The 26981-nt window shown below is 41.4% G+C and overlaps 1 protein-coding gene across 6 annotated transcripts in view; it reads right to left on the minus strand.

The window, feature by feature from the left end:
* The window catches only part of hdac4 (histone deacetylase 4), a 126116-nt gene that overhangs the window by 56338 nt on the left and 42797 nt on the right, over nt 1-26981 (minus strand). For 3 of the 6 annotated variants that reach the window (XM_084545524.1, XM_084545525.1, XM_084545523.1), the window contains one exon: nt 19055-19117. In XM_084545524.1, coding sequence (XP_084401650.1) covers nt 19055-19117 — 63 coding nt within the window. Of the gene's footprint in view, nt 1-2072; nt 2460-12032; nt 12090-19054; nt 19118-26981 lie in introns of those variants that run through there. The other 3 variants (XM_084545527.1, XM_084545528.1, XM_084545526.1) reach the window with 3 other exon arrangements.

Here is a 26981-nt window from a genome sequence, read left to right on the forward strand (position 1 = left end):
CTGCAGGCAAGGCCGAGCAGTTCAGACATGAGGGAGGCTGGCGTGTACCGAAAAAACAACACTAGTCTTATGCAACGCTTTCTATCTACATGAATATGTGTGGAGACAACTGATGCAATTCACCATCAGATAAAAGCTAAATTAACATGTTTCCTATTACCCAAAACTATGGTTTATGAATGTATACAGTGGGCTCTAAATGTGTTTAAGCCAAGGGATGCTTAGCGGCTACCGGGAACATTAAAGCTACGAAGGACCATTAAAGCTATGAAGGGCGGAAGTGAGATAAACTCTGTTGATTTCCAGACAGGAAATTGTGTTTACTTTGTGAAAATCCCGTCGAGTTGCGAGATTTCCCTTCCATAGGCACGACGATGTGAAATCTGGCTGAACTCAATGAAAACCCACACGAGCAAAGCTGGTGAAATGTCAAGCCGGGCCACCTCCTCTTCCCTCTCTCTTATCTGTCCATCCATCACTTGCCGCGTCCCTCCATCTCCGACTCTGCCCATCCCTCCCTCCTTCCTCTCACCCCCTTCTCCCCCCTGATCAGGCTAAGATTATGGATCACACAGACAGAGTTATTTATAGACTGGGATTCCCGAGGGAGTTCCTCGCCCCACTGGGCATCTGTGCGCTCAGAGCAGCCCCATGCATGTTTACTCTCAGTTTATGAGAAACTGAGCGTGCACACTAATTCACAGTTCAAATCTAATAAGCTAATGTGATTAAAAAAATAAAGCTGCAAAGAGGCAGAAGTGACATCAGCGTAAATCTTGCAGATTGAGAATGAGCAGTAATCGCTGACATAATGTCACCCCGTCGTGAGCTCCACAGACACAGGTGCTCACGGAGGAGGGAGGCAAACACCATGGTGACTGTGGGATTGTGGCCAGTGGTTGGTTGGACGGTGGAGGGGAGGGGGGGGCTGGAGGTGGAGGGTGAACCAATGACGGTTGGCAAGTAATTCAACAAATGGCTCGCATGTGCATTCAGCTTTACCGTCAAGTGTGGCATGGGTGTGTACAGTATGCGTGTTGATGTATGTCTCACTGCATGTCCCTGGAGTGCAGTAATGTGCTCTAGCCTGCGCCGCCACCTCTTTGTTTTCTTCCTCTCTCTTCTTCTCTGATGACAGCTAGTCAGTGCTCCCACACACCGACTCCAAAGGACTTATTGACCAAGAGAGCAACTAATCTAGTCCTTTAAAGAATTATTTTAGTCTAGAGTGTTCTCATTTGTGTATACGCAGACACGCACGATCTTCACCAGCGCTTCGCTGTGATTTTAACAGTCAAAGCTTTGCTGATTACAGTTTTACAGACACAACACATGATCCAAGAGAGAGATGAGGAGCCACATGGTGACACAGCTAAACTTTTGGCATCCGATCCTTCAAAATGGCAGATAATGTAATCTGGAAATAACAGCAAAGAGCAAGAGAAAAAAAGGACCATTTAATTTAATTGTGTACTTTTCCTGCAAAAACACAACTTATGTTCAATCTTTTGCATTGTGCAAGTGTTCAAAGTGCCGCTGAGATACATAAACTTTCATACGTACTCCAGCAGCAGCATGAACACACACTTCACTAGTACACAATAGACCGTGAGGAGGGACAGACCACTGCCATCTGCTCCATTCAGTTAAAGGCTGCGCTGAGTGGTGCTGAGCGAGCCTCCATACATCAGTGCCATTCAATAAACACTGTCACTACTCAGAGCTGCACACCCACACAGCAAATGAACATGCACACAGACAGACACACACACACACACACACACACACACACACACACACACACACACACGAACGCACTATGTGAATGAGCGTACATTCGTGGGCACATATCCATAGGCAAAACCAGCAAACACATGAATGCCTGGTGACCACAAACTCATCTCAGCACAGCAGGCCAGCGCACAATTTATCAGTTAACGCAACAGTCCGATTTCTATCTAAACAAAAACACAACCGCCTCCAAACCAACAAAGTGCAGTTGGATAAGGATAACAGCATACCCCTACACGCTATTTAAAGAGTAATACTTGCAGAAAAAGAAGAGCTCTTACCCATCAAATTGAGCCGTGCTGTCCGGTTGTTGCACGTCTGTGTGTGAGTGTAGTGTGTAATGTCTGAGCGAGGGAGGGAAGAAAGTGTGTCTGTAGCCAAAAGTGCGACTCTGAACAGAACTGTAAAGTCCACTGCAGCGCACAGATACAGCAGACCAACCTGGATTATGCAGTAAGAACCGATCTCTCTCTCCCTCTCTGTCTTTCCCACACTCCCGTCTCTCACTCTGTCGCTCCTCTCCGCTCCTCTCACCGACGTGTTTTGCTCTGCCCTCCAGCTGCCACTCGCTCTCCCTCCCTCTGTTGCGCTGGTCCCCTCCCACTCTCTCTCTCTCCCTCTCTCTCTCTCTCTCTCGCTCTCCCTTTCTGTGACATCAGAGGGCAGTCTCAGGCATGTTGAGCATTTTATGAGCGTCGCTCTCTCCTAAATCATCGACCAACAGTGAGGCAGACTGCGTCACACTCAGGCCACATTCTTATGTGACTAGACAAACTATGCTTCCACGCTTTCATTTTTGACTGAACAGGGCTCAGGGCTGCACTTGACAGAATTTCTCGATCGAGTGACTGCATACACACACGCTCACGTTTCTGTCTCTTTCTAAAACCCTCCTACACACTAGGCTGTTTTGTGAAGTTGACTTGTCAATAGATGTAGCCGAGTCTGTCAACTACTCACACATAAATACTGCTTACAGGCAAGCATGAGCTTCAATACTTATGGAGTGGACTTCTATGTTTGTCCTACATTTTTAAATAGAATTCATACCTATTTTAGTACGTCATCACTTTCCGCTGTACATTACGCAAAAATGCTGTGATTGAGGGAAAGAAGATTCAATTGATCAACATAAAATGACAGTGAAATATTGAAGGAGCTGGATCCAAAGCATTTTTTTTAGAAAATGAGCATTTGCAATAAACAGGGAAAGAGAGGCTTTATCAGATTTATATATGGATGCCTGAAAAGTGAGTTGCATATTAGTGAGTTCTGGACTGAATGATAATGAGGAGCAATTAGACTGGCTGAAGGACTGGTCTATTGAGTGGAATCAGTCCACTAATGACAAGTGCTCCTCTCTGGATGTGACAAGTATCTTACCGTCGTATCAATAGCTACTTTAATATTCAGGGAATAGATGTGTGCAGAAAAGGGCAGGATGGCTGGACTTGAGACTGAAAAGATGTTTACTGGATGAGTGTGTAGCTGTATCATGTAACAGCAGAAGTGGCTGCGTTGTAATTTGCCATTAGTCATAAAGGCTCATTGACTGGAGAAGCAACAGTACGCCAGTAAGGACTTGTAACGTATTGCCGCTACGCACACGCTAGCAATGAGAGAAAAACAAGCTAATATGCATTTTCAATGGAAGTCGGATGTATGTTGCGAGGAGTTGAAGTGACAGGCAATATGCACAACAAATGAAAGTTGAACTTATGCATTTGGTTCCACGGTACTGAATGAGTGAATAGTCAATGCCCAATTCCAAACAAGTCCTTCGTTGGCGTAACTAAGCGCTTGCGTGACACTCAGATGGCGACTCAGTGGGGTCATGTCACTCGCAACACCGACTAAGTTGCAGCTTTTGTCGATGCACCATCAGAGCACACCTCCAAGGCTGAAGGCCAACTAAAACTGCAGTTGCTCAGATAGCCACTAAAGGCTCACTCCACAAGTGAGTCAATCTCCATAGACCTCCATGGTAAAATGTACTTTGAACAGTCTAGTTCAAAAAAGAGTTTTCTCTCTATATTACAACTGTACATGGATGAAGTTTTATGTAATTAACATGCTTAGATTATATCAACAGGTTGTCAGCAGTCTTTGCAAATTTTTTTCTTTAGCTGATACTCAAGCAAGGTCTTACCAAGATGGCGACGGCCAGAGCCACCACACTGTGCTTCAAAGCAGCTCTTCAGGAATTCTATGTGTGACGCCACAGAGTGTTAATCCGTCTTTGTATACAGTCAGCGTGTGCAGGACTACGGGGGCAATCGTGAAAGTCACAAGTTTCTGCAAATATCCTCTGATGTAGGATGGCAACCAGTAGTGCTAGTTTTGGTTTTTGTGGGAAGCTGTTTTCTACTCCACTCAACTACATTCAGAGCTACAGGAAAACGAAAAAGATCCGATGTTGAAAAAAAAAATTAATAACTTCCTCATTGTACATTACAACAATAAATAGCCAGAGATCATCTGATATGTCAGAATATGGTTGAGTGAACGAGGCATGTGTCTTTAGATCAGCAAGGAACGCAACAAATGCATGGCACACTGCCAAGTACATATAAACACAGTCTAAAGCACTGAATGTTTTATTCTAATTAATTAGACTCCATCTCAGGGTGAACGTGGATGGAGGACCGCTGGAATTATCTGCCGTCACCGTGCTGTTTAAACAAGTGATGATTAAGTTAATTTGTCCGACATTCACAGGTAAAACAAAACTAACAAGAGAGTGAGGGAGATGTCAGTCAAGTCTGTACAAGCCCACGCAGTCTTTAGAAGAAATCTAATGAGGCCAAATTAGTGAAGACACCTGCCAGGGCTGCCGTAGGCGACTCTGCAAATTAAGGTAACAGGCTTATTTATACTTATTTGTTTAGTTTCAATTCTGTTTTAATCAGATTGTGATGCTTTCACTTTTGTTAATCCACAGAAGTGTAAAATATATTATTGATTCTATATCGCAATTGACACAACTTGTTTATATGATGAATGAAAACAAATCTGTTCATTAAACAGGTTATCTAAGTGCATGTACTGTTTTGTTGTTCACACGCATCTAATTTTTTTGGGTGCACATCAACAAATGTGTTTGTGCGCACAGGTGTGCATGTAGGTGCATGTGGGGTGGACTGCTTCCATGAGTGTGTTTGCAGGAGCTATTTTTAAAGTTCAGCGTAGAATCCAGGAAGCCGAGTTATGTTTGATCAGACAACACACCGACACACCTGGCTGAGATAAAGGTCTACATTATCAGCCTGTTCTATGGTGCTGACGTCAAAGCTTCATGCAGTCATGACACCGATAACAGCCAATGCTACTGATCTCAAACTACAATGGCATACACACACGCACACACTTTTTCATTTTTAGAACAGGGAGAATTCCCTCATGGAGGGCACCGACCAGAGACAGTGTGAAACTATAAAGGAGACACTGGAAGTTCACAGTGAAAAATCAGTACGGTAGGTAGGTAGGTTGGTGGGCAAGTGTCACAGTCAAGGAACATTAGCAGTGAGCATGCAAAATGAACAATAGGACCCATGTGAACAGCTAAAAAGTGTTTGGGTCAACATGGCATGCAAACAGGGAAACTTGTTGAAGGCTGCCCGTGCATGACTAGGCCTGCTCAGAAGAGCAACAAAGTATAGAAGCAATTAAAGTTCATTTACGTATGAGTACAACAAGTGGAAAACTACATACACGAATCCAGTGCAATGTACATTTCACAATAAATAAAAATATGTCAAGACAAAGAAAACACACATAAGATCTTGTATTCAGTACTAAACTCTTGAAAGTTTCAGACATAACATTATGACCACTGACGGGAGAAGTAAGTAACACTGACAATCTTGTGACAATCCAATGTTCTGCTGGGAAACTTTTGGACCTGGCATTCATGTGGATGTTAATTAGACATGCAGCACCCACCAAGACCAGACCAGGCACCCCCACCCCATAGCAATGACACTCCTTGATGGCAGCAGCCATCCCCAGCAGGATGCAGCCTGACACACACAAATGGTTTAGGAACAACTCAAAAAACATGAAAAACACCACAAGATGTTGACCTGGCCTCCAAATTCCCTAGATCCCAAAGTGAGGCCCCCAACACTCAACCCAAAGGCCCCCACTAACAACATTGTGTTTCCAGACACCACAGGACACCCTCAGAAGGCCCATGTCCATTCTTTGATGAGTCACAAACTGTTTTAGAGGCACAAGAGAGACCTACACTATATTAGGAAGCTAGTCATAATGTTATGCCTGATCAGTGTATGTCGTTACAGTGTCTTTAGTGGTTCAAACTCTTTATTCTGAAAAGCAGCAGCAATTCGTAAACCATAGCTGAGAACTACACTAAGAAATATATGTGTGGCTGTGATTTGTTCATTTTGAGGCTGCGAGCGAAGGCGTCCTTCATCTGACGCCATCTCTTAGACTCTTGTTGAAACGGCGAGAGACATCTGTTCAGAGCTTATCAAAGACCAAGGCGATTTATTGTGTTTAACTGAAAAAGAGTAGCCTATAGGCTGCAATGTGCCAGTAAAGTTGGATTTTAATTAAGATCGCAGATGTCAGAGGATAAGGTTAAGGCAAAGTGATTCAACAGAATGAATATTTGGTCCACAAAAATCACATAATATTCACATGGCTACAGCTGATTGTAAAGTAGGATACTGCTTCAATAAAGAACTACAAACAAAGAAGAATTATGCTGCTTCAGCTATGGATAAAAACACCATTAACCAAAACACACATGCCATTGCACATATATCCTGGCAATCCCAGGTTTTAAGTTGACACTGGCAACATCGCCCAATACAGGGCCACATGCTGGGACTTGAAGTATCTAATAAACATGGGTAAGGCATGTGTGTTCACTAGTTCAAAACAATATGTATGAATTTGTTTGAAAACTAGAGACCTTCAGTGAATGAATCTGAGGCTTTTGCTGTTATTTGCCTGAGAGAGAACCAGAGTAGGCGATAAGTGAGTGTATCTGAGATAAATAGCTTGTGTAGCTATCTGCATCAGAGTCAGTGTGCATGTGTGCCTTAAATAATGCATGTGGCATAATGATTGCAAGGCATGCTGAAGTACACAGTGTGGCAACCAGGCAGACAGGACTGATGAATAAGTAATGGATGGCGTCCGACTCGTAATGTACACACATGAGTGTGCGTTACACACACACACACACACACACACACACACACACACACACACACACACACACACACACACACACACACACACACACACACACACACACAGACACACACACACAAGGCATGCATGCAAACCATAACCACAAGCCTGCTGGTTCTCATGAGGAAGAGAAGACAGCCACTCTTATTTTTGTACCTTCTTATGCTCTTGTCTTCCCCCTTCCTATTCACAGCAACAGGGGGATGGTGGGACGGAGGGGGGAGGGTTGCTTTTTTTTCATCCATCTCCCCAGAGAACCCCCGACCCGACTCCAAATATGTGAGATACCGTGTCTTTTATTATTGATTCGGGTTATTTATAATACACACTCTCACTCTCTCTAAAGCCCCCCTTTACGTCTCCCTCTCTCTATATCTCTCCCTCCCATCCCATTGACTGGTGTCTCGGGGATCTCAAAATAAACGCAATAAATTTGAAACTTCTATTTAAAAAAAAAAACCTTGTTAACAATTTCTGAATAACACATTTCTTGTCGAATAAAAACATACTGAGACTTTCTAATTTGTGATGAGTTGACGAAGAACATGAGAACTCACAGCTTCAGTGCTGTCCCAGTTTCACTGTAAAATAGTGCTGTGGAAGTTTAGTCTTCCTTAGCCACAGATGTAAGATTGGACGCGGTACATTTAAAATGAAGCAATTCAATTTGCCTTTGAGTTGTGCGTTTACTGAACATTGTGAATCATACTGACACACAAAAAGGGAAGGAGACACAAAATCAATATCTAAAGCTATATAACTGAGTTGTTGTCTCCTCTTGTACAGACATACAGACAGATGTGGCTGAATGACAATGAATTGTAGAGAAGCTAATACAGTAGAACATCCTCAGAACCAAGCTGCTGTCCCACTGGGCTCTACACAGTGTGCTTTTTAGCAGAGGTGTCAGACAAGATGAGACATACAGGGAAAATAGTTGCCAACCATTAGACTGTTTACAGTGCCATGCCTACAGAGTAGAGTGTTCTGATGGTCAGATGGAGATAGACAGGGAGATCGGTGCAACAGCAGCAGTAATGTAGCACTGTATCAGAGCGTTAAGGTAAAGAGAAAGCTTTTGATTTACCAGTCAATCTCCATTCCTACATTCATATGTGGTAATCAGCTTTAGTAGTAGTGACAGAAACAACATCATTGCTGACAGAAGAGGTCAAAATGAGATTCCTCTGTAGGGTGGCTGGGCTTAGCAATAAGGTGAGGAGCTCAGACATCCGGAGAGTCCTTGGAGTAGGACTGCTGCCTCCTATGAGTCCAAAGTGGGCTCATGTGGGTTGATGTGGTCCAGGCATTTGGTGAGGATGCCTCCTTTTGGAGGTTTGCAAGCTGGGAGAAGACCCCAGGGTAGACCCAGAATTTGCTGGAATGATTACGTATTTCAAAAGGCACGGGGACGAACATGTTGAATATGTTGCTAAGGAAAGAGGCATACCTTAGACTGTTGTCAGCAGATGGAAATGAATAGACGTCTAAAGAGGAAACTGACATCTTCAGTTCACAGTTCACATCTTCACATCTCTGATTGTATCTGGCCAGTGTTTTCCACACCATTTTACACAAAAGACACTGCTCGTAGGCATTTAAATCGAGAAGCATTTACAGAGCGATTTCCCAGTTAAACTATGAGACAAAAAAAACAAAACACATCTTTCCAGTTCGCCTTATCACCACTGATTTTTTAAATCACTATTTTAGGCAATGCTGGCAATGCTTCAAATCAGTGGGAAGTGTTTCAGGAATAAACTTCATGAAGTATTTGATTGTATTCCCATCTTGTTTGATCAATTTGGAATTTAATGTCCCGAGAATTAAGTACATAACAGTATCTATCTCCTATTTAAATTGTACTTACAACTCATTTATAAACTCAGTGTAATCATAGCCACGGATCATGGAAGGAAATTTCTTCTCACGTCATAGCTCATGTAAATCAGCACAAACATAAGCATGGTCTGAGTTGGGTACTTCCCCCTATTGTTTATTCATACAGGGATATTAAAAGCCAAAAGGCTGCTTTACACAACCTGTTTTATGGGTTGAATGCTGCTAATACACTAAACAGTATTAAGATCAAATTTGCTTGTAGCTGCCAATCTAGCAAATCTACCAAAATACATGAAACAAGTATCAAATTTAGTTCTGATGGTACCTAGAAACAAAGCCAGTGCTTCAAAACATATTCGTAAAAACCAGACAAGGAAACAAAAGGAAAATATTTGAGCTGTTCGGTGCAGTGGGGAGCCTCCGTTCATTCATATTTTACACCCTCTCCTTCCATCTCAATGGTAATGCCTTCCCCGTCTGCGCCAAGCTCACAGCAGACACAGAGCCATTAGCCGTCAGCGATGCTAAACTGAACTTATGAAAGATGTCAGCTCACCACACTTCTCCCCGTGCTCTTAAAAATCACATGGGTCACAGGAGTGCCCTTGTGCACAAACCCCATAGAGAGAGTGCAGGCTATAGCAACTGGTCTAATATGGGCCTTGTCAATAATGTAAACAGAGACAGAGGTAGTATAAATAGTTACAGATATAAATGGAGACATCAAACAAAGAACAGGAAAGAGATATTCTACTTCATCCTAGTAGTTTTGACAATAAAGTAGTGGGAAATGAGAAGGTCAATGGGCTGCAGGTAGTAACATACCCACTTTCAGAAGTGTGATTATTTTGTATCAGTGATTGTTCAGGAACAGATAGTCCATTCTTTAACTCTTATCTTTCTTCTCAACTTGTTGCAAGTCCATTTCACTTGCTTGAAAACCGCTACAGATAATCGCAGAGAGCCAGCCATCATCTATTTCTTCACTTAAATGCGCCTGTGGTCAAATACAGTCTATCACTGACAGCCATTAGGCTGTGGGTCTGTGTGTAATAAACTCCTCTTCCCGGACCGAGCAAGGCTACCCTCTGGTTGTGATGGTGTACTGGGCAGATGCTAGCAAAGGTCTGAACCCTGGAGTGGTCATCCATAATAGATAGCATCCAGAGGACTGCTCTAGGTCCATATAGTCCTGATTGAGCTTTTAAAAGCCTTAACAAAACAAACACCTCTGCATTAATGAGCAAGTTTAACAGGAAGTGACAGGGTAAAGCATAGCTAGAGGTAAATCTACCAACCATATCCCTCCATTTATCTTAACAGATACATATGAATAGACACAATCTAAGTTCATTACCATTGAACAACTACTACAAACACCTACATTTAGAGAAACTACCGAATCAGAGAAGCTACAGTGGTGCACTTGTATACAGTCCTCCAACAAAAAGACGGTGTGTCGCCCCCGGATGATGACGCATTGGTGCATTGTTAGAACGCTTCTTTCTTGAAAAGTTTAGAATTAATGAGAAAGCGAACAACCGCAGCAGAGTTCATCACATAAAGGGCAACACAAAACAAGGACACAGAAGCACAAACACGTAGCCCACTGACAATGGCTACATTATGAAATTTGCTTTCACTCCACCACAATTCCTTGGTACAGTTTACTCTATGGCAGAGAAAAAGCTGAATAATCAAGACAACAGCGCAAAAAATGCTCCTTTAGATTTAACAGGATGGCAATATTCCTCCACCCCAAGATAAAATGACAACCAGAACTTTTCAGACTGAAATCCATTCAGTGGGACTGTGTCAATGATTTATTTGAAGTTGTTTTAAGGTTTCCAGCCAAAATTAATAGTAGCCACTGCTTTAATCATTTAAGACTAAAACAGACTAATTAAGATACTCTGTGGAAAGATAGAGTTTGTATTGGGGTGTCCAAGTAAACAAATCATCGCAAAACCCTTCAGCCAACCCTGTAAGTTCCGAAACCAAGTTAAAGATTTAGTATATATTCATACAAACAGACTGCCTAAAGCATGCTCATTCTCCAAATGTCTTTGAAAGCCACACTAGCCAAAACAGCAAAACGCACCAGGACATATGCAAAATTTATAGCATGGCAACATGGTAAAATCTTCCTCCCTCCACGACAGCCACACAAACTCTCTCACAACCTGCTGGAGCTGTCAGGATAATGGCACTGATGCAGACAAAGTAGGTTAAGGCATTGCCTGTTCTGCTGGAAGACAAAAACAAGTCTGGCTCTAAGCCCTCTGCCATACTTTCTTAGACCCGAATGTGAAGAGTATGTTTCTCTCTTAACAGGGTTGACATGAAGGCCACTACCTCGGGCTATGTCTGTAAATATAATTAGACACTGGAACACTGTCTTGAATTCCCTTTTTAACTCCAATATTTCTTTCAGGGTCAAATTCAGTTTTACCTTGTGATCTCCGACAGCTTTAGCATGCCGTCCTAAACCTAAAACCTCCTTAAACCTCCTTGTACTTCATGGACTTCCGGGTGTCATTTCCAAATATTAAATGTAGGTAAATTATTCTGAAACAGTCATGTGCAAATGAAAATAAAAAAGATTCATGGGTACGAGACGAAACGGAAGAAGTCCAAGTGAACAATTTAGAAAGATCCCTTGGGCATGACACGGTTGTTAATATGTGTGTATGTATTCGCGTGTATGAGAGGATTAGCAGAAAACTAGCAGCTGCCCACCAAATTGGCATAAAGAAGAAGAATCCATGCCAGGTCAGGGAGTGAGAGAGGTGGAGAGGTTGTTAGGAGGCCCTGGTGGCCCATCTGGGGGGCTGGGACCAGGGCCTGACAACCATGTGTGCTCTCTGGTGAGCATGTATTCAAAACAGGTGGTCTTCCATGGGGAAAAGTAGGGTTTTGGGCAGGTGTATACTTTTGAGTGTCGCTTTTGGGGGCGTAGGACTGAAAATTCAACATAAGGTTATGTTGTTTTAACTTTATTTAGGGTTACAATTCAAGAGGAGGGTAAATAACATGATTTGGTTATTCTGGGGATTTTTAAATAGCAATGCTATAACGCTTTAATGCCCTATAACTCTGATGAATATGAATAAGTAAAATTACTGCTGGCAAGTCTCAGGCTTTGTGTATAAAAATGACTTAATGATTTAACTCACCATAGACACTACCTTTCCTGCAGCGGGGAAGTCTGCCTTCCCCGTGAGATTTTAAGGATCAACTGCAATAAAAACAGAAATAGTGATAATGGGAGACTGTGTATGAACAAGTTTTAAAAAAAAAAAGAAAAAAGATGATGATAAGCAGATGAAAATGAGCCTGATACACAACCGAATCTGACGTGCCTCAGAAACCCACCCCCCCAAAATCGTCATCCTCTATTACATTAAGAGAGTAAAGCAAACAAACGCTCATATCAACAATGTCAGGATTAAGGTCACGCATTCAGTCATGCGCAGAGACACAAAAAACGGCATGTTCCCGTGAGTAGGGAGGGAGGCAGCAGGGGTCTGGCTGGCAGACAAGCGTCTGGTCATGGTGACCTACAGAAGGGGTGCCCTCTGGAAGACACCTCGCTCTCCATCTCGGGTTTTTCTGCACTAATCTTGCCTGCACTCTCATCTCTCTTCTGCTCATATCTCATACTTACAAGAGCAGATTGCATTGTATAGGCAAGTTCAGAAACATTTCTGCAGCGTAAGGGCTGGGATAGGTATTTAATTGCGATTGCTGAGATTATGAACCACGGTGTCCTCACAAAGATGGGAAGCATGTTGTGTGCGGTGAAACAGAAATGCAGAGGGAGAAGAAATTTGGCGCAGTCAAAAAAAGAAAAAAATGTTTCCCTTCCACTTTTTTTGTGATTTCCTTTCCAGAGTTTTGAAATGGTAATGAGGCCGCCGATATTAGCATAATGTGCCTTTCCTCATCTCTCTTTTTCTCTTCTCCAGGCCCTCTTCTCCTCAAATTGGTCGTCTCCTCTCTCTCTCTCCCTCCCTCTCTCTCTTTTACCACTCCACCCCCATTCATTGCATTTATGCTCCATACTCCCGCCTCTGCCACTAACTCACTCTCGGATTCTTAAGTGCTCATAGATTATTGACAACTCCAAATAAATATAAGATTAGCTGTTCAGCCAGAGGACAGGAGCTGGCCAGCAGGTCTGCCACTTCCTGTGTCAACTGCTCCGTCAACTTGCTCCCCGCCTCTCATTTCGCTAAGCCTTTATATCAGGACTTTGCAGACAGAAAACGGACACATGCACAAAGTCTTGAAACCAAAAAAAAATAAAAAATACAACTGTCACTTCTCTTGCAGATTACCAGTGTGCACACCAGGCAGGCACTGATGAAAGGAGACCTAACGAAGCCTTTCTGTAGCTACAAAACCACTTCTGGTTTAAATTATCTGTCACTTCTGCTCCTTCTCCCACTCCACTCTTCTATTTTTCCATCCTCTTCTCTCAATTTGTCTTCCTCTCTCCTCCTCCTCCTTCCTCATCACTTCTCTCACCTTCCCCTCCCTCCTCCTCACTCCCTGCAGCGTCTGTGCTCTGACAGTTATGTGTGAGTGGAGCGTGGGCTGCTGCTAATTTGTGCAGAGTGGGAGAAAGCTGTTTTGGCTCGCGGAGAAGAAAAAAAAAAAAAAAAAAAACAGCCCGGTTTAGCCTATACGGTGGGATGGACGGACAGACATGCCATGCAAACACACACACAAGCCCACACACACTCATTAATACATGTTTGTTTAGTCTGTACATCATCACTCCCTCACTTATGTCACGTGCATTCACAGGTACAAACAGATGGTCAAACCTACATTCGTATCAGAGTGTGGAAGTGACTCCGAAAGGTGCTGACTTCTGTTCCTCTTACACTACCTCCTCCTGTGCGCAATTTAGTCATCCTGATTAATATGCACCCAAATCTGTTTCCATCAGAGAGCCTCCCTCATCGTCCTCCTCGATGCTTCTCTCCTTTGTTTTTAAATTTCACTTTAGATTGATCGCTCACTCTGATTGACGCTCATTCCACCTTCGATCGAAAACAACAAAATGTACACAGCCCTACGCTGACTGATGACTTTAAGATCACCAGCGCCAACTGCAGCTGCTGCCGTATCATTAGGGTGCTGCTGAAATGGACTTCATAACATGGAACAAACACACACACACACACACACACACAGGAAGTGTCACTGTTGCTCTTGGCACCCGGTTAGTTAATTCTAACACATTTTATGAATGTGTTGATAGAGCACTGTATTGCACTTATTCCAATAAAATGCTGTTGTCCTGATTTTGGCAGGCATTTAAACATTTAGTTATTCTTAGGGCTGGAACAAACAGCACGTCTCATATAAATGTATTCAGTTTTCCAGTCTAGTGATGTGACTGTATAAAAATGTGTAATTGTTAACAGGTGACCAATCCCCATCTGGACACCTTTCATTAGTTTGTCTTCGACAAACTTCAAGTTCAGGCAGTTCATCCTTAATTAACATCTTTATGTAAGACTTATTGGATGACAAGTTATCACAATGATGTTTACATATGTCATTTTATGGAGAAAGTGATTTAAGCCTGGAAAAAAAAAATAGCAACCCCAAATTACATACATAAGCCACCGTTACACAATGGCAAAAAATAAATGTGACACTAAAAATAAATAACTGACTTTAAAGGACCAGACCTAATGATATATAGGACAAGTTCTTTCTTTTATATTTGTGTGTGTGAAGAGCTCTTTTCAACTTTAACTCTTTTTATCCAGTTTGGCCAGTGCGAAATACAACAGGTTTTTCTTTTTCTCAGGTTCGGTTCGCTAGTTCTTTCAAGAACCCGGAAGAACTACAAGCAGTTTCAGCTTGCATTTCTATTCTCCATTTCTAGGAATCCAGGAGGGATGCCCCTGTCGCTGCTCAAAACTCGCTGCTTGTTGGTACTGCAAACTACTTATGTTCCCAACAACAAAAAATAACATCTTCTGAGTGCAGAGGATGCTATGGATAGACAGCCAGTCTATTTATTTTATGCAACGGGGTGAGGAAGAAGCAACACAGAGGAGCTGCATCGGACTCGCAAGAGGACACAGCCAGCGGGGGCAGTCCAGAAACGGAGCAGCTGATAGCGAAGGAGCGTCTGGTGGTGTCTTTGCTCAAATCTCTCTTTGACGCCAACAGAAATTGAATCATTCTGCTGTCAAACATTTCGGCGTGGGTTGTTTTTGTTGGACGCTGACGCCGATGCCAGCACTGATGGAGCATGCGTGTGTGTGTGTGTGTGTGTGTGTGTGTGTGCCTTACAATGCACAAAAGTTTCACTACCCATTTGGACAGACGTGTCCTGTTGAACTTCTTCAAGATCCCAAAGATAATTTGGAAAACACAACCAAGACCAGCAGGACCAAGGGCAGATGACCACTGAGTGACTAACGTTGTTTTTGGTACGTAACGCTATGTTTGGCCAACAAAGTAATAGCTACAGGCAATAGCTGTGATACACTGCAATGTTGAACAAGCATTTCTCTAAAAATGTTTGCACTATTTACAAGGCTTCTTGTTACCCAGATGTAGTGTTGATCGATTTATGTAGTTTTCTTGTGTGTTCTAATAAGGTTTTGGAAGGATTTGATTGTCACGTGCTTGCATCCTAATACATGTGTGCACTGGAATAACTACTATGAGAGCAGTAATCTCAGCTTTCTCTGTCAACAAGCTTCACTGATATGATATTCTCACAAAAATGGTGAAAGCACAACAAACCCCAACAAATACCGCTTATGACAGTGATGTACTGAAAGTCCTGGTTCAATCAGAGGTTAATCTCTAGCAGTCACTATTACAAAAGAACATGGCCTTACAAATTACAGAAAAACAGTGCTTCATTACCAAATAACGTGAACTTACCAATTCACTTCTCCATCGCTCAATACGCTCACTCACCTACACACCCAGATTTCTTTCCGTCTCTCTCTCTCTCTCTCTCTCTCCCTCTCTCATTAGGGAGAAACTTAAACTACCTGTAAATGTCAAAATCATTAAAATAATTTCTATCTCTATTAAAGATGCCAGCTCATCAACAGCTAGTTTCTAAGCCATGTTCAACCCAGGCTGATTTGGTGCAAATGGACTATAAGTGTATCGGTTCTTTACGGAATAGAAGAGAGATATCTGAAGGAATAATACAACTTTCTACCCGGTCTAAAAACCTTTCGTCAGAACATAAAACACAGAGCGTCCATGTCTTAGCCTTCCTGTTGTCCTCTAGGACAAATTTGACCCTTCTTCAAAAGTTTTTATATCACATAATTTCATATGAATGTGGTCTACCGCCCATGCCCATGGCTTCAGAAAAAAAGTGTATAATATATAGTAACTAGTCGAAAAGCAGTTGGCTAAACATGTGTAACACCAAATTACACATTATATTTTAGGCTTTATAAATACTCAAACAAACAGGTTCAGGGTCAGCCAGGAGGATAAAACTTGTATGGTCGACAGAAAGACATTCCAGAGGTTTGCATCCAGTTTCTCTTTAGGTAGTAATGATGAACTCCACAATGCTGAGATCAAGGCTCGTTCTTCTGTCCACTCCATATAGATTCGGTTTTTATTTGGGACAAATTTTGGGGGTGGCTGTGGATCAGTGGGTAGAGGGGGTAGTCCATGAACCAAGGATTTGGTAGTTCGATCCCTGGTGGACTATATGCTGAACTGTCCCTGAGTGACTATGAAGTGCTCAGAGTACCATTATATATATATATATATATATATATATATATACAAATACACATATATACATATACATACATATATATACATATACATACATATATATACATATACATACATATATTTACATATACATACATATACACACATATACAAACATATATATATATATATATACACATATATACACACATATATACACACACACACATACAGTATATATATATATATAAGATACTAAACCTTTGAAATGCTTAAATCATTTGTGCAATTCTTTATGTGTATACACGTGTGTGTGTTTATGCCATTACATGTGTGACGCCAGCAGGCGGTGAAACATGCTATTAGCAGACTATGGCTCCAGGTTTTGGCACCCATATCTGTGACATCACTGCTGCATCAGCATTTCGTCCTGCCACATGGGACAAACATACCGCTTGTGGGTTGATGACATGCTGATGTGGCGCGATCATCCTACGCTCCTGTCAACAAGGACATGAAGTTCAAGCAAAATCTGTTCTTCTCACATGCACTTTCGCGCAAGTCTAAGCACACGTGCGTTAACATACAGAGCGCAAACTCTAAATAGAGTTGACATTTCCTAAAAACAACACGCCATGTCAGGTGGTGGAAATGATTACATGCTTGGGACTAAATGATAAGTGTCCTCATAAACAGACACTGACAGAGTGTTGTCTTAAGCCACACAGCAAAGGTATGACCACAGTATCACCAAATCCGTCTTTGAGCACCGATGTTCTGTAATCACATGTGGTGCTTCACACATGATTCTAAGTGTATTTTTAAATGGCAACTAGTAGGACATGACTGGAGGTAGCACTGCTCTACATAGCAAACAAAAACAAGAAAATCTGTTCCCAGGTACGGTCTAAAGAAAGTCTGCTCCTTTTGCTCAATGTAAAGCATGTCAATCATATGAAATAACAACCAATCAGGCATAACAATATGACCATCTTATTAATATTGTGTAGTTCTCCCATGTGCCTCCACAACAATTGTGCCTCATCAGAGAATGGACGTGGGCCTTCTGAGGGTGTCCTGTGGTGTCTGGTAACAGAATGTTGTTAGTGGGGGCCTTTGGGTCCTATGGGTTGAGGGGAGGGGCCTCCGTGGATCACCCCACAGATACTTGATCAGTTTGGGATCTAGCGAATTTGGAGGCCAGGTCAACACCTTGTGCTGTTCTTCATGTTTTTTTGAGTTCTTCCTAAACCGTTTCTGTGTGTGTGTCTGTGTCAGGCTGCATCCTGCTGGGGATGGCTGCTGCCATCAAGGAGTGTCATTGCTATGGGGTGGGGGTGCCTCGTCTGGTCTAGGTGGGTGGGTAACCCTAACCCTGAGTAACATCCACATGAATGCCAGGTCCAAAAGTTCCCCAGAAGAACACTGGATTGTCACAAGATGGTCAATGTTACTTCTCCTGACAGTGGTTTTACTGTTGTGGCTGATTGGTGTATGATCAAGCGTTTTGCACTAAGTATAAAAAAATATTTTTGGTTCAAACAATAACTGCCAAGATGTTTAGAGCAGCAAATGTACATCCTTGAATAAATTAAATTGAGGCAGACCTACAGTTTTTACTCAAAATGTATTAGTCATTCGGTCCACTTGTTTTTCATTGGAGTGTACAAGACATTCAGATTTTCATTTGGCCATTGTTTGTACATGTAATAACTGAAAACCATTTGTGAGTATATGTACATGTACCGTATATTTGTTTAGGTATATGTATGTATCGCTAGGTAAATGCATGTGACAGTGTGCACTTATTTATCTATTCATATTGTATTACTATTTTTATTATTCTTCACTGGGTGTATTGGTATTCTGGGCTTTTTATACTGTTTCCTACATGTATGTCTGAAAGTGCTGGTTGCGATGGAGATGTCAATTTCCCTGCGGGAACCTCCCAAAGGGATCAATAAAGTCGTCTATATATCTATCTATCTATCATAAGCACAAAATTTTGTAAACCTTATGTAAGTTGTTGGGTTCAAGAACACTCTAATAAGCAATGAAAGAATCAACAACTGGACTTCTGTTTCAAAACATCTAATTCGAAACGCTCTCTCAACACTCATTGCACCATCACAGATGAGGAACTAGCTTTTATATAAATAAACTAAAACGTCCCTAATAGGAAAGTTCAGAAAAGCAGCAGAACCAGTCTGGAATGAAACAACTTCTTACTTTCACTCCTTCCCTTTAACAGTGCAAACACTTAAAAGTGACTCATCGACGCAGTCTGTTAATGCAGTTTTGTCTGTGCTCTTTTAGTTTGTATGCAATAATAAGTAGTAATGAAAGAAAATCATTTGGGAATCCCAACAATAGCAACAATGCGACTTAAAACCACTGTGCTATCAGTCCATCAAAATTGATCCAAATGCAGCGTACACTCAGACATACACACACATAGAAGTCCTACCAAAATGGTTGTGTGAAGTTGGTTTAATACATTCCAGTGGTTGCTCCTTGCTGGTCAAGCCACCTGTGAGAGAGTAGGAAAAGCTGAGTTAAGTATAATCATCAGTGTGGCAACATAATTAACATCAAAACAGACTACAATTACGCTTGACTCTGCAGTACTGGATTAAGTTAAATAGCATTCATTTCACCCCTGCTAGCCCTCATTAGTGAGAGTATTTACTCTTGGATTAGGACGCTGAGGAAATTAGGATTAGTGTCATCTGTAGGAAAAAAGAAAACAACCGTAGAAAGACAGAGAAAAGGAAAAGAGATCACAAGCAACATGTCAAAGCCCTTACTTAACCTGATCCACATTTCACATTGCTGCCGATTCCATTTGCTTATTTGCAATTGTTCCATCAGGAGATTAATGCAGGCTATGCTAAAAATGTTTCGTGCCTATGCCTGAGAAATAAAAATTGATTAATCTGTTGTAGGAGACAACCATAAAAATACCAGAAGGACCAGTCTTTAAATACTATGGTGGGAAACACACGCAGACATGTGATCTATTCCCACTCTTGTTTTCAAATGTATTCCCACCACAGTTGATGTATTTAACTAGCTGGTGAAGACAAACTCGGAAACTCAGTATTTGAGTGTGTACTCAATTTGGACTCCATTATGGGGCATTTTCTAGCCCATACAGAGAAAAATATACCTCTGCATGTAATTGAATTGCCCTCAAGAGAAAGTTCTAATGAGGCCAATGAAGTATGAGGCAGTAAGCTGTTTAATTCTCAACAAATGAAGGACTGTTCATCCTTTAAAGTTATTTTGTCAATAGCTTTGATAACTAAACAGCTCACTTTTCAGACGGCAGCCATTTTGGTGCAAGCAAATTCAGCTCCATGGTACTGAGATGCAGTGTTTCCCACAGGGTTTTGTGAATTCTACTGTCTGGAAAAAAGCCCCTAATATCTACTATTATGCTATCCCAACAGTGTATGAAGTGTCTGCACATAAAATAAGAGCCTGCATTTAGTATCACTCCGTCTTTAAATTACCGTGGATATTGGATTTAGCGACAAACAGCAGCAGCCTGTGCAGTTTATATACAGGAAAACTAAATATAATGCTGTTAAGATGTGACATTCTATGGACAAATTTATGTTAGCTTAAATAAAGTGTAAGCGAATAAAACAAATTTATAGTAAGTTAATTTTCAATTTAATTTTGCTAGCTAGCTCTGATAAAGTTATGCTAGCTCACGTTACACCTGAAGTCGTAGCCTCAGGGTTTTGACCAACTCTCTTTAAATAATTGTAAATCTCTGTGTTCTAAATAAGTGCACAAACATCGGGCTTTAAACAGTGGCGGTAACGTCAATTTTTATCAGTAAACAAAACAAATAGCTTCACATTACGTGAGTCCCGATGTTACTCTTATGTCCATCAGAAAATAAATACACATAAATCCCACCCAAACCATTTGATTGGCCCGGCAGATCTATTCCAGAGCATAATCAGGTCCGAAAAGACGTTTCCAGACCAACCTTCAACCACAAAATATTTTTGAGGGAATTGGTCTGGCTTTCAGGCTAGTATCTAACAAGTCTCAGCTCTGCACAGGTTTGTAAATCATCCTTCATGAACTGGAATATTTTTTGTAGAATTTCCCACACAACACAGACAGTGTGGTCAGCAAAGGAAAGGACAGTTTTTTTTCCAGTGTGTGTGGGATTCAACACAACACATCGAGTTACAAGAAATTGTGAAAATGAAGCAGTGCTGGCCTTGAGCTTTAATTTCAAGGTGAGAATTTTCACATTAGATCACTAGGGCTCCAGCCCCCTTGGTTCCTCACTTTTTACAGGCAGGAGGGCAAATTAATATACATTGACATACAGTATTCAGATAAATACTTTATCTTTCACATTTGATATGTCCATGCTTTCTGATCAATGACAGGCTGAGCCTAAAGATGCTTTAACTATTGCTACAGTTCGTTTACTGCAGCCCCTGTAGTCATTGGAGGTTTTATCGTCTGTTAACTGGTCTGATCACAAGATCAGCTGAACGGACATCAAGTGACAATTCACCGTTTAGCTATGAAAGAACTTGTTGTCATTGCCATTGTGTTGCTTTATTGTAAACACGCTTAAACCTAAATGTCAGAAGCCCAGTAACATTGCTTTTAAATCCAATTAGAATGAGTGTCAATAAGAAAACTCATCAATTTCCCAAAACATTCCGACAGAACTAGACACACAATTAGCCTGATGGGGTGAACTGTAAGAGGCATGCACATAATACATTTCAGAAGATTTCCAAGGTTACCATCATGAAGAACTTTTAACTTCTGGGTAACCCTGTAAGCAAACAGACCTTCTTTTGCTTCAGATTTTGAGTTGCTATTTACCCTACAGCGTGAAATTTATGAATACGTCTTTGCACTCACTAAGCACATTTGTTCCCATATTTCTGGAAGCATATCTAGGCTGATATTATGTAATCACTCATCCTATATTAGTTCATCTTTAAGACTGGCAGCTGGTATGGATGGTGGGGTCAGTAATCCTGCAGTTATCATCACCTCCAGGAAGCAAACTCTCATCAAGTTACACATTTCCAACTTTGTCTATACTCAGTGGGTGTCTGCAGATAGAGAAAGAAAATTATGTCTATGACTGGTGAACATTTCTAAAGACGTCCACGCTTCGCTGACTGAAGAGGAAACAGTAAATAAGGTTGGAAATGTCATTCATGCACAGATCAGAAATCTTCATCATCGGCCGTCATTCCTGACTCGGTGGAGACAAACAAGAGGAAAGAATGTCTAGTGTGGAAGAAAGGAAAATGTGAAAGGAGACCATGTGCTGTGTCACACATGAGCGAGCGGCAGCACATGACATACCCACAACTACTATGGATTCTGTTTTTCTGGGTTGCTAGGCGCTATTTTCGGCCTTAGCAGACTGCTCCATGATTAATACATGACAGAGGGAGGGGCTGAATTAAATATTCATATTGTACACACAAACACACACCAAATGCACTTCCTGAATTTTAGATTATGGGCGAAGCTTGATTCCTTTGTTTCTTTAACAAAGATAAGATGATAACAACTCCTATCATAAAGCAGACACAAACAACAACATGAGACGAGTAAGAGTGAAGTGGAGAAGAGAAGAGAAGAGAAGAGAAGAGAAGAGAAGAGAAGAGAAGAGAAGAGAAGAGAAGAGAAGAGAAGAGAAGAGAAGGACTTGAACAGAGTATTATAAGAAAGCTGAATACAGTATGTGCGTGCATGTCAGTAGGGTGGCAGTGGCAGATGGCAGAAAGATGACACCAGAGCTTGATGGGCAAGAGACAGGCCAAGCAATCACACACTCAAACACACACAAAGGAAGAGCTGGAAGTGTAAGTGACTGTTAGGCATCTTCCCTCTGTTGCACTAACAGCCATCATGACCATTTTTAATTTTTCCCCTGAACTCTCCTCAAACCAACGCTAGACATGCGTCACGGTACATATGGGGAAAGGGAGCGTGACGGAAAATGTGAATTGCAAACGCGCATGTGAATGTATGCATGAGAGCATGTGCGTGCGGGGGAGGGCATGTAGGGACAGACTGTACAGAAATACAGAGGGAAGAATGCGTATATTTATTTGTGTGTACAGGAAACGTATCTCATGGAAACCAGGCAGCTTTATAGGTTGTCCACAATGACCTCTGACGCCTGAGGAGGAAGACGGGTCAAGTGCTCTCTGCCTTTACACATAGTGAAGAGAGATGGTCTCCATAGGAACCACGGCAAACAAATACGCAGAGAGAGAGACAGGGAAAGAGACAGAGACACTTTTTAACAGATTAAGAGTGTTCCTTCACATCTAGTGTTATAAATGCTGACACTACCCCTAAATAGTCTGAATACCAAACAAACTGAATATACTTGCATTTAAGGGAACAGCGTGTTGGATTAAGGGGAATCGATGTATTTTATGTTTCCATTACCTGGAAATGAGCCCTTCAAGTCTACATTGGGACCTGGTCCTCGTCCAGAGAGCCTGCCATGTTGCACGCATCATATTTCCATAAACCAAATACTGCCTCTGGAGAGAGCCTTTCACGTTTATACGTTGAAGGCGTCCACCTCTAGGGAGGGGTATTCATTTGGTTGCAATCTAAAACCTTACCACTAGATGTCTCTCAATTCTGTACACTGGTCCTTTAACAGCATTTAACAACATTTGTTGATGTTACTTTACATTAGGGGGATGCATATTGCTTATCTCCGTGTATAAGTACAATCTAGGATACATATGGTAGCCATTTATTTTGGGAAAAATGTGTAGTAAAAAGGAAGCATTTTTTTAATCTCCTAGTCATCCGTCATGCAAAAAATTTAAACATATTTTTTTTAGTTTCCAAGCACCTCAAATTGCTTGATTCGTAGACTATGTCACAGTTTCACTTTAACAGGACTGGATGATAAGAACTGGATTCACAATTTGTTAATCAATAAGTTACATCTGGATAGCTACTCCGGTGACAGTATGGAACCCTCTAGCCTGGTCTAATTTCTTGTGCCCTGCTCGAGTCACGCTGCTGATTTACTGTCTTCCAAGGCCAGTCATAATGGATCGGGTGCCTGTGTGCACAGTCCACTGGATATGTGTACAGCTGCAAGTTTGTACTAATCCATAATGTACAAATCACTTCACTGTTGTTTCACAGTTGTACTATAGAGAGGACCTTTATTCAATAAAACAATTATCTGCATTTATGGAAGTAACAAGAGATAAAGTTCAAGAGGGATGAGACAGAAAGATTCATTAGCACTTACAGCTCATCTGTGGTCTGAGCTTTGGCGGTTTTAGACTCCATGAGTGACAAGAGGGTCACTTTAAGCGTCATGGAGTTCTAGTGGAGCATCACACTATCACAGGAGGTATGTTTGAGTGCTTTTGTGTTGACAAAAGACACAGTTTGTATCAACAATTACTAGTTAGAAGGCATGCTTGTTGCACATCATAATGTTTCATTTGTTGTAAGTAATGTCCTGCTGGGTGTTTTTGCAGTTTTGTGATGCCATGTGTTAGATTCTTTAATGTTTTGACCTATGTGACCTGTGTCATATGCATGTCCCTCAGGAAATGTTATGCATATTCCCAAGTGGTGAGTAAGGACATACATAAAAGTTATGAAAAAGCACATGTGTGCCTCCAAGCCTAGGCAGGAAAGGGATTTGCTCTTGTTCCGTGTGACATGTCCATTTGTAAAAGCCTAGATGTGTCGACAGACTTCCTTGTGGATAGACATACGTGATCACCACATGGAAAAGGAAGAGGGGGAGTGCCAAGTTACCGATGCCTGGCAAAACGACAAGTTGGCTCAGAGGCTAGGGCAGGAAGCAAGAGTGTCTGGTTCAGTAGATACACACCCGGTATACAGCGCCGAGGAGAGCCCTTTCACAATGCAAAAAAACCTACACACAGAATACCTTCAGAAAAAGACATATAGACAATAGCACGCAGTATGGTTTGAATGTGTAGACAAGCTCTCTTCCTGTTAGTACATGAAGGCACCGAGTTGCCTTGTTCTGGGAAACCTTTACCTCCACCTGACCAGCAGTCATTCTAATACTGTGCCAGTCACGCCAACCTGTCTAGTCCACTACATGTCAGTCTGGTGTATTCTGAGCCCTCAATATCACCATCAGAGCTCTGCCACCCTCCACTCCTGCCAACTATGCCATCCTGTCTGCTGAGGCTCCACCAAAATTGCCCTTCTGCTACAACCAAACTCTGAGCCAGTCTGAGAGGGTGCCAGCAACGCCAACCTGTCACCGCCACTCTAAACCACAAGATAATCTGCTGGGAAGCCAACATATGAAGAGATTCATTCCAAAATGAGAGATCCGTCATGTGACTGAAAAAAAAGTACTTTCTACCAGATCAACTTCCAATTTTCTGTATTTAGAGGAGAGAACTGCCTCTCTCTTCCATGGTAGTTTACTTTAGGGGATTTAAGTTTTATGTAAGAAAAGACCTAGTCGCATGGGATTGGTATTACCTGGGGATGCCATGTGATTTAGAAATGACCCCCCTGCATCTGTGCTGTGTGCTGCGCAGTTGCACAGGATAAGCAAACTCTGTGTTTTACTCAAATCTATCCCCAGATATGATGCCCAGGCTTACTTTTCACTTCCACTTCATAAAAAATCTGAGGTAAATATTGTATCTTTCACATCTATAAAGAGGTTTTAACAGCTTCAGTTACTTTCCACGTTTGGGTTATAATAAAATTAATTTATTCCCTTATTGATCCATCATGGGGAAATTCTGCTGCTTTAAAAAAAATAAAATAAAAACATTATGTAATGAGACTGTATTGATTTGTACATGACTAGTATTGTCACATGACTTTGAGATCTGAAGAAACATAGCAGTAATTTGCTGTGTAATCTTCACTTACAAATTATAAACATGGCTAATGCATGCATGGTTAAGATGACAACTATTACAAATTACTAGAGGTCCCCAGGTAGTACTAGTCCACACATGACTTTAGCCCTATTTGCACGGGATTGGTTTTACCTGGGAACGTCATGTGATTTAGAAATTATGCCCCCACGTCTCTGTTTCACTCATATTTGGGTTTTACTCATATTTACTATCCATAGTTATGTCTCCACTTTCCACTTCACTCCACTGCATGGCAAAGGACATTTTACACTTTTTGACAGCTTTAGTTACTTTGCAAATTCTAACTGATAATAAAAAAATACATATTTTTAAAAATAAAACATGATGCGATGAGACTATTGATCCCGGGGCAGAAATTACAGTATTTAAATCAGCCCCACCTTTGCTGATGAACACATTAATGCTTAATTTAATGATTTCAAATGGGTGAATGGGCAACATCTCGACTTAGAACCCTAACATCAGTCCAAACTTTGATTTATAGCACATCCTTCATATCTCTTAAGTGACAAGAGGCAGAAAAAAAGATCTGAATTAATCAAAAGTCTTGAAAAAGTAAAAACACACCCCCATATCACAGAGATGGCAATTTGCACTGGATTAGTATTATCAGAGCACCTCTGTGTTACGAGAAATAGGGTAGGTAATTTGCAATGTAATTTTTACTTTGCAAATTACAGCTATGCCCGATTCGCACGATAAGCACCATATAAAAATACTCACTGACTCATAAGTCTGTGTAGTCTTCAACCTCTGAATAACACTGTCAGGTTCCTGGCTGTTAAATTTGCTACAAATTATCAAGCTACAAGTTGATTAAATCTATCAGATGACTGTAATTATCTCTTGGGTTGTAGTCTCCAAAGTCAGCAAATTAATTGGTTGGTCAATATGCTTTCGTCCAGTGCAATTCATATTGGTCAGACAATCCTAGGTACTTCATTAATCAGGAGAAAAGGCTTCCAGCATTAGTCCCGTTATAAGAACGCCACCCTGTTTTCTCAACATTAAATCCACCCAGCCTAATGACACTGTTCGACACCCTGTCAAAGAAGAAGTCATCTGTGTGGCTTCGTCATGTCAAAATAAACCCCAAGTGGAAACTTTGGAAACAGAGGCTAACTTGTTTGTACTATAAGAATCTACTTTCGCGTTTAGCCATTGAGACTTTTTTTGTACGCCTAGTTGGCTCTGAGTTTGTCGACATCTTTTCAGTAAAAAAATAATTGGGTTAAATGACCTAATATGCTCTAAAGACCAGGTTTTTGTTTTTTGTTTTATAATACAATGAGACTACCCTTAGAGAAAATGCACTCGGTGCATTTTTGTCGATCAATTAAAGTAGAGATAACCTGCAAATTATTCCCCCTACAACCAACTGATCACCTGCAGCTTTTATTAACAGGTCATTAGTTAAATTAAAATGACCTAAGATCCATTTACTGGCATGTTTTA

Source organism: Chelon labrosus, assembly GCF_963514085.1.
Source record: "Chelon labrosus genome assembly, chromosome: 5".
NCBI classification, from domain to species: Eukaryota; Metazoa; Chordata; class Actinopteri; order Mugiliformes; family Mugilidae; genus Chelon; species Chelon labrosus.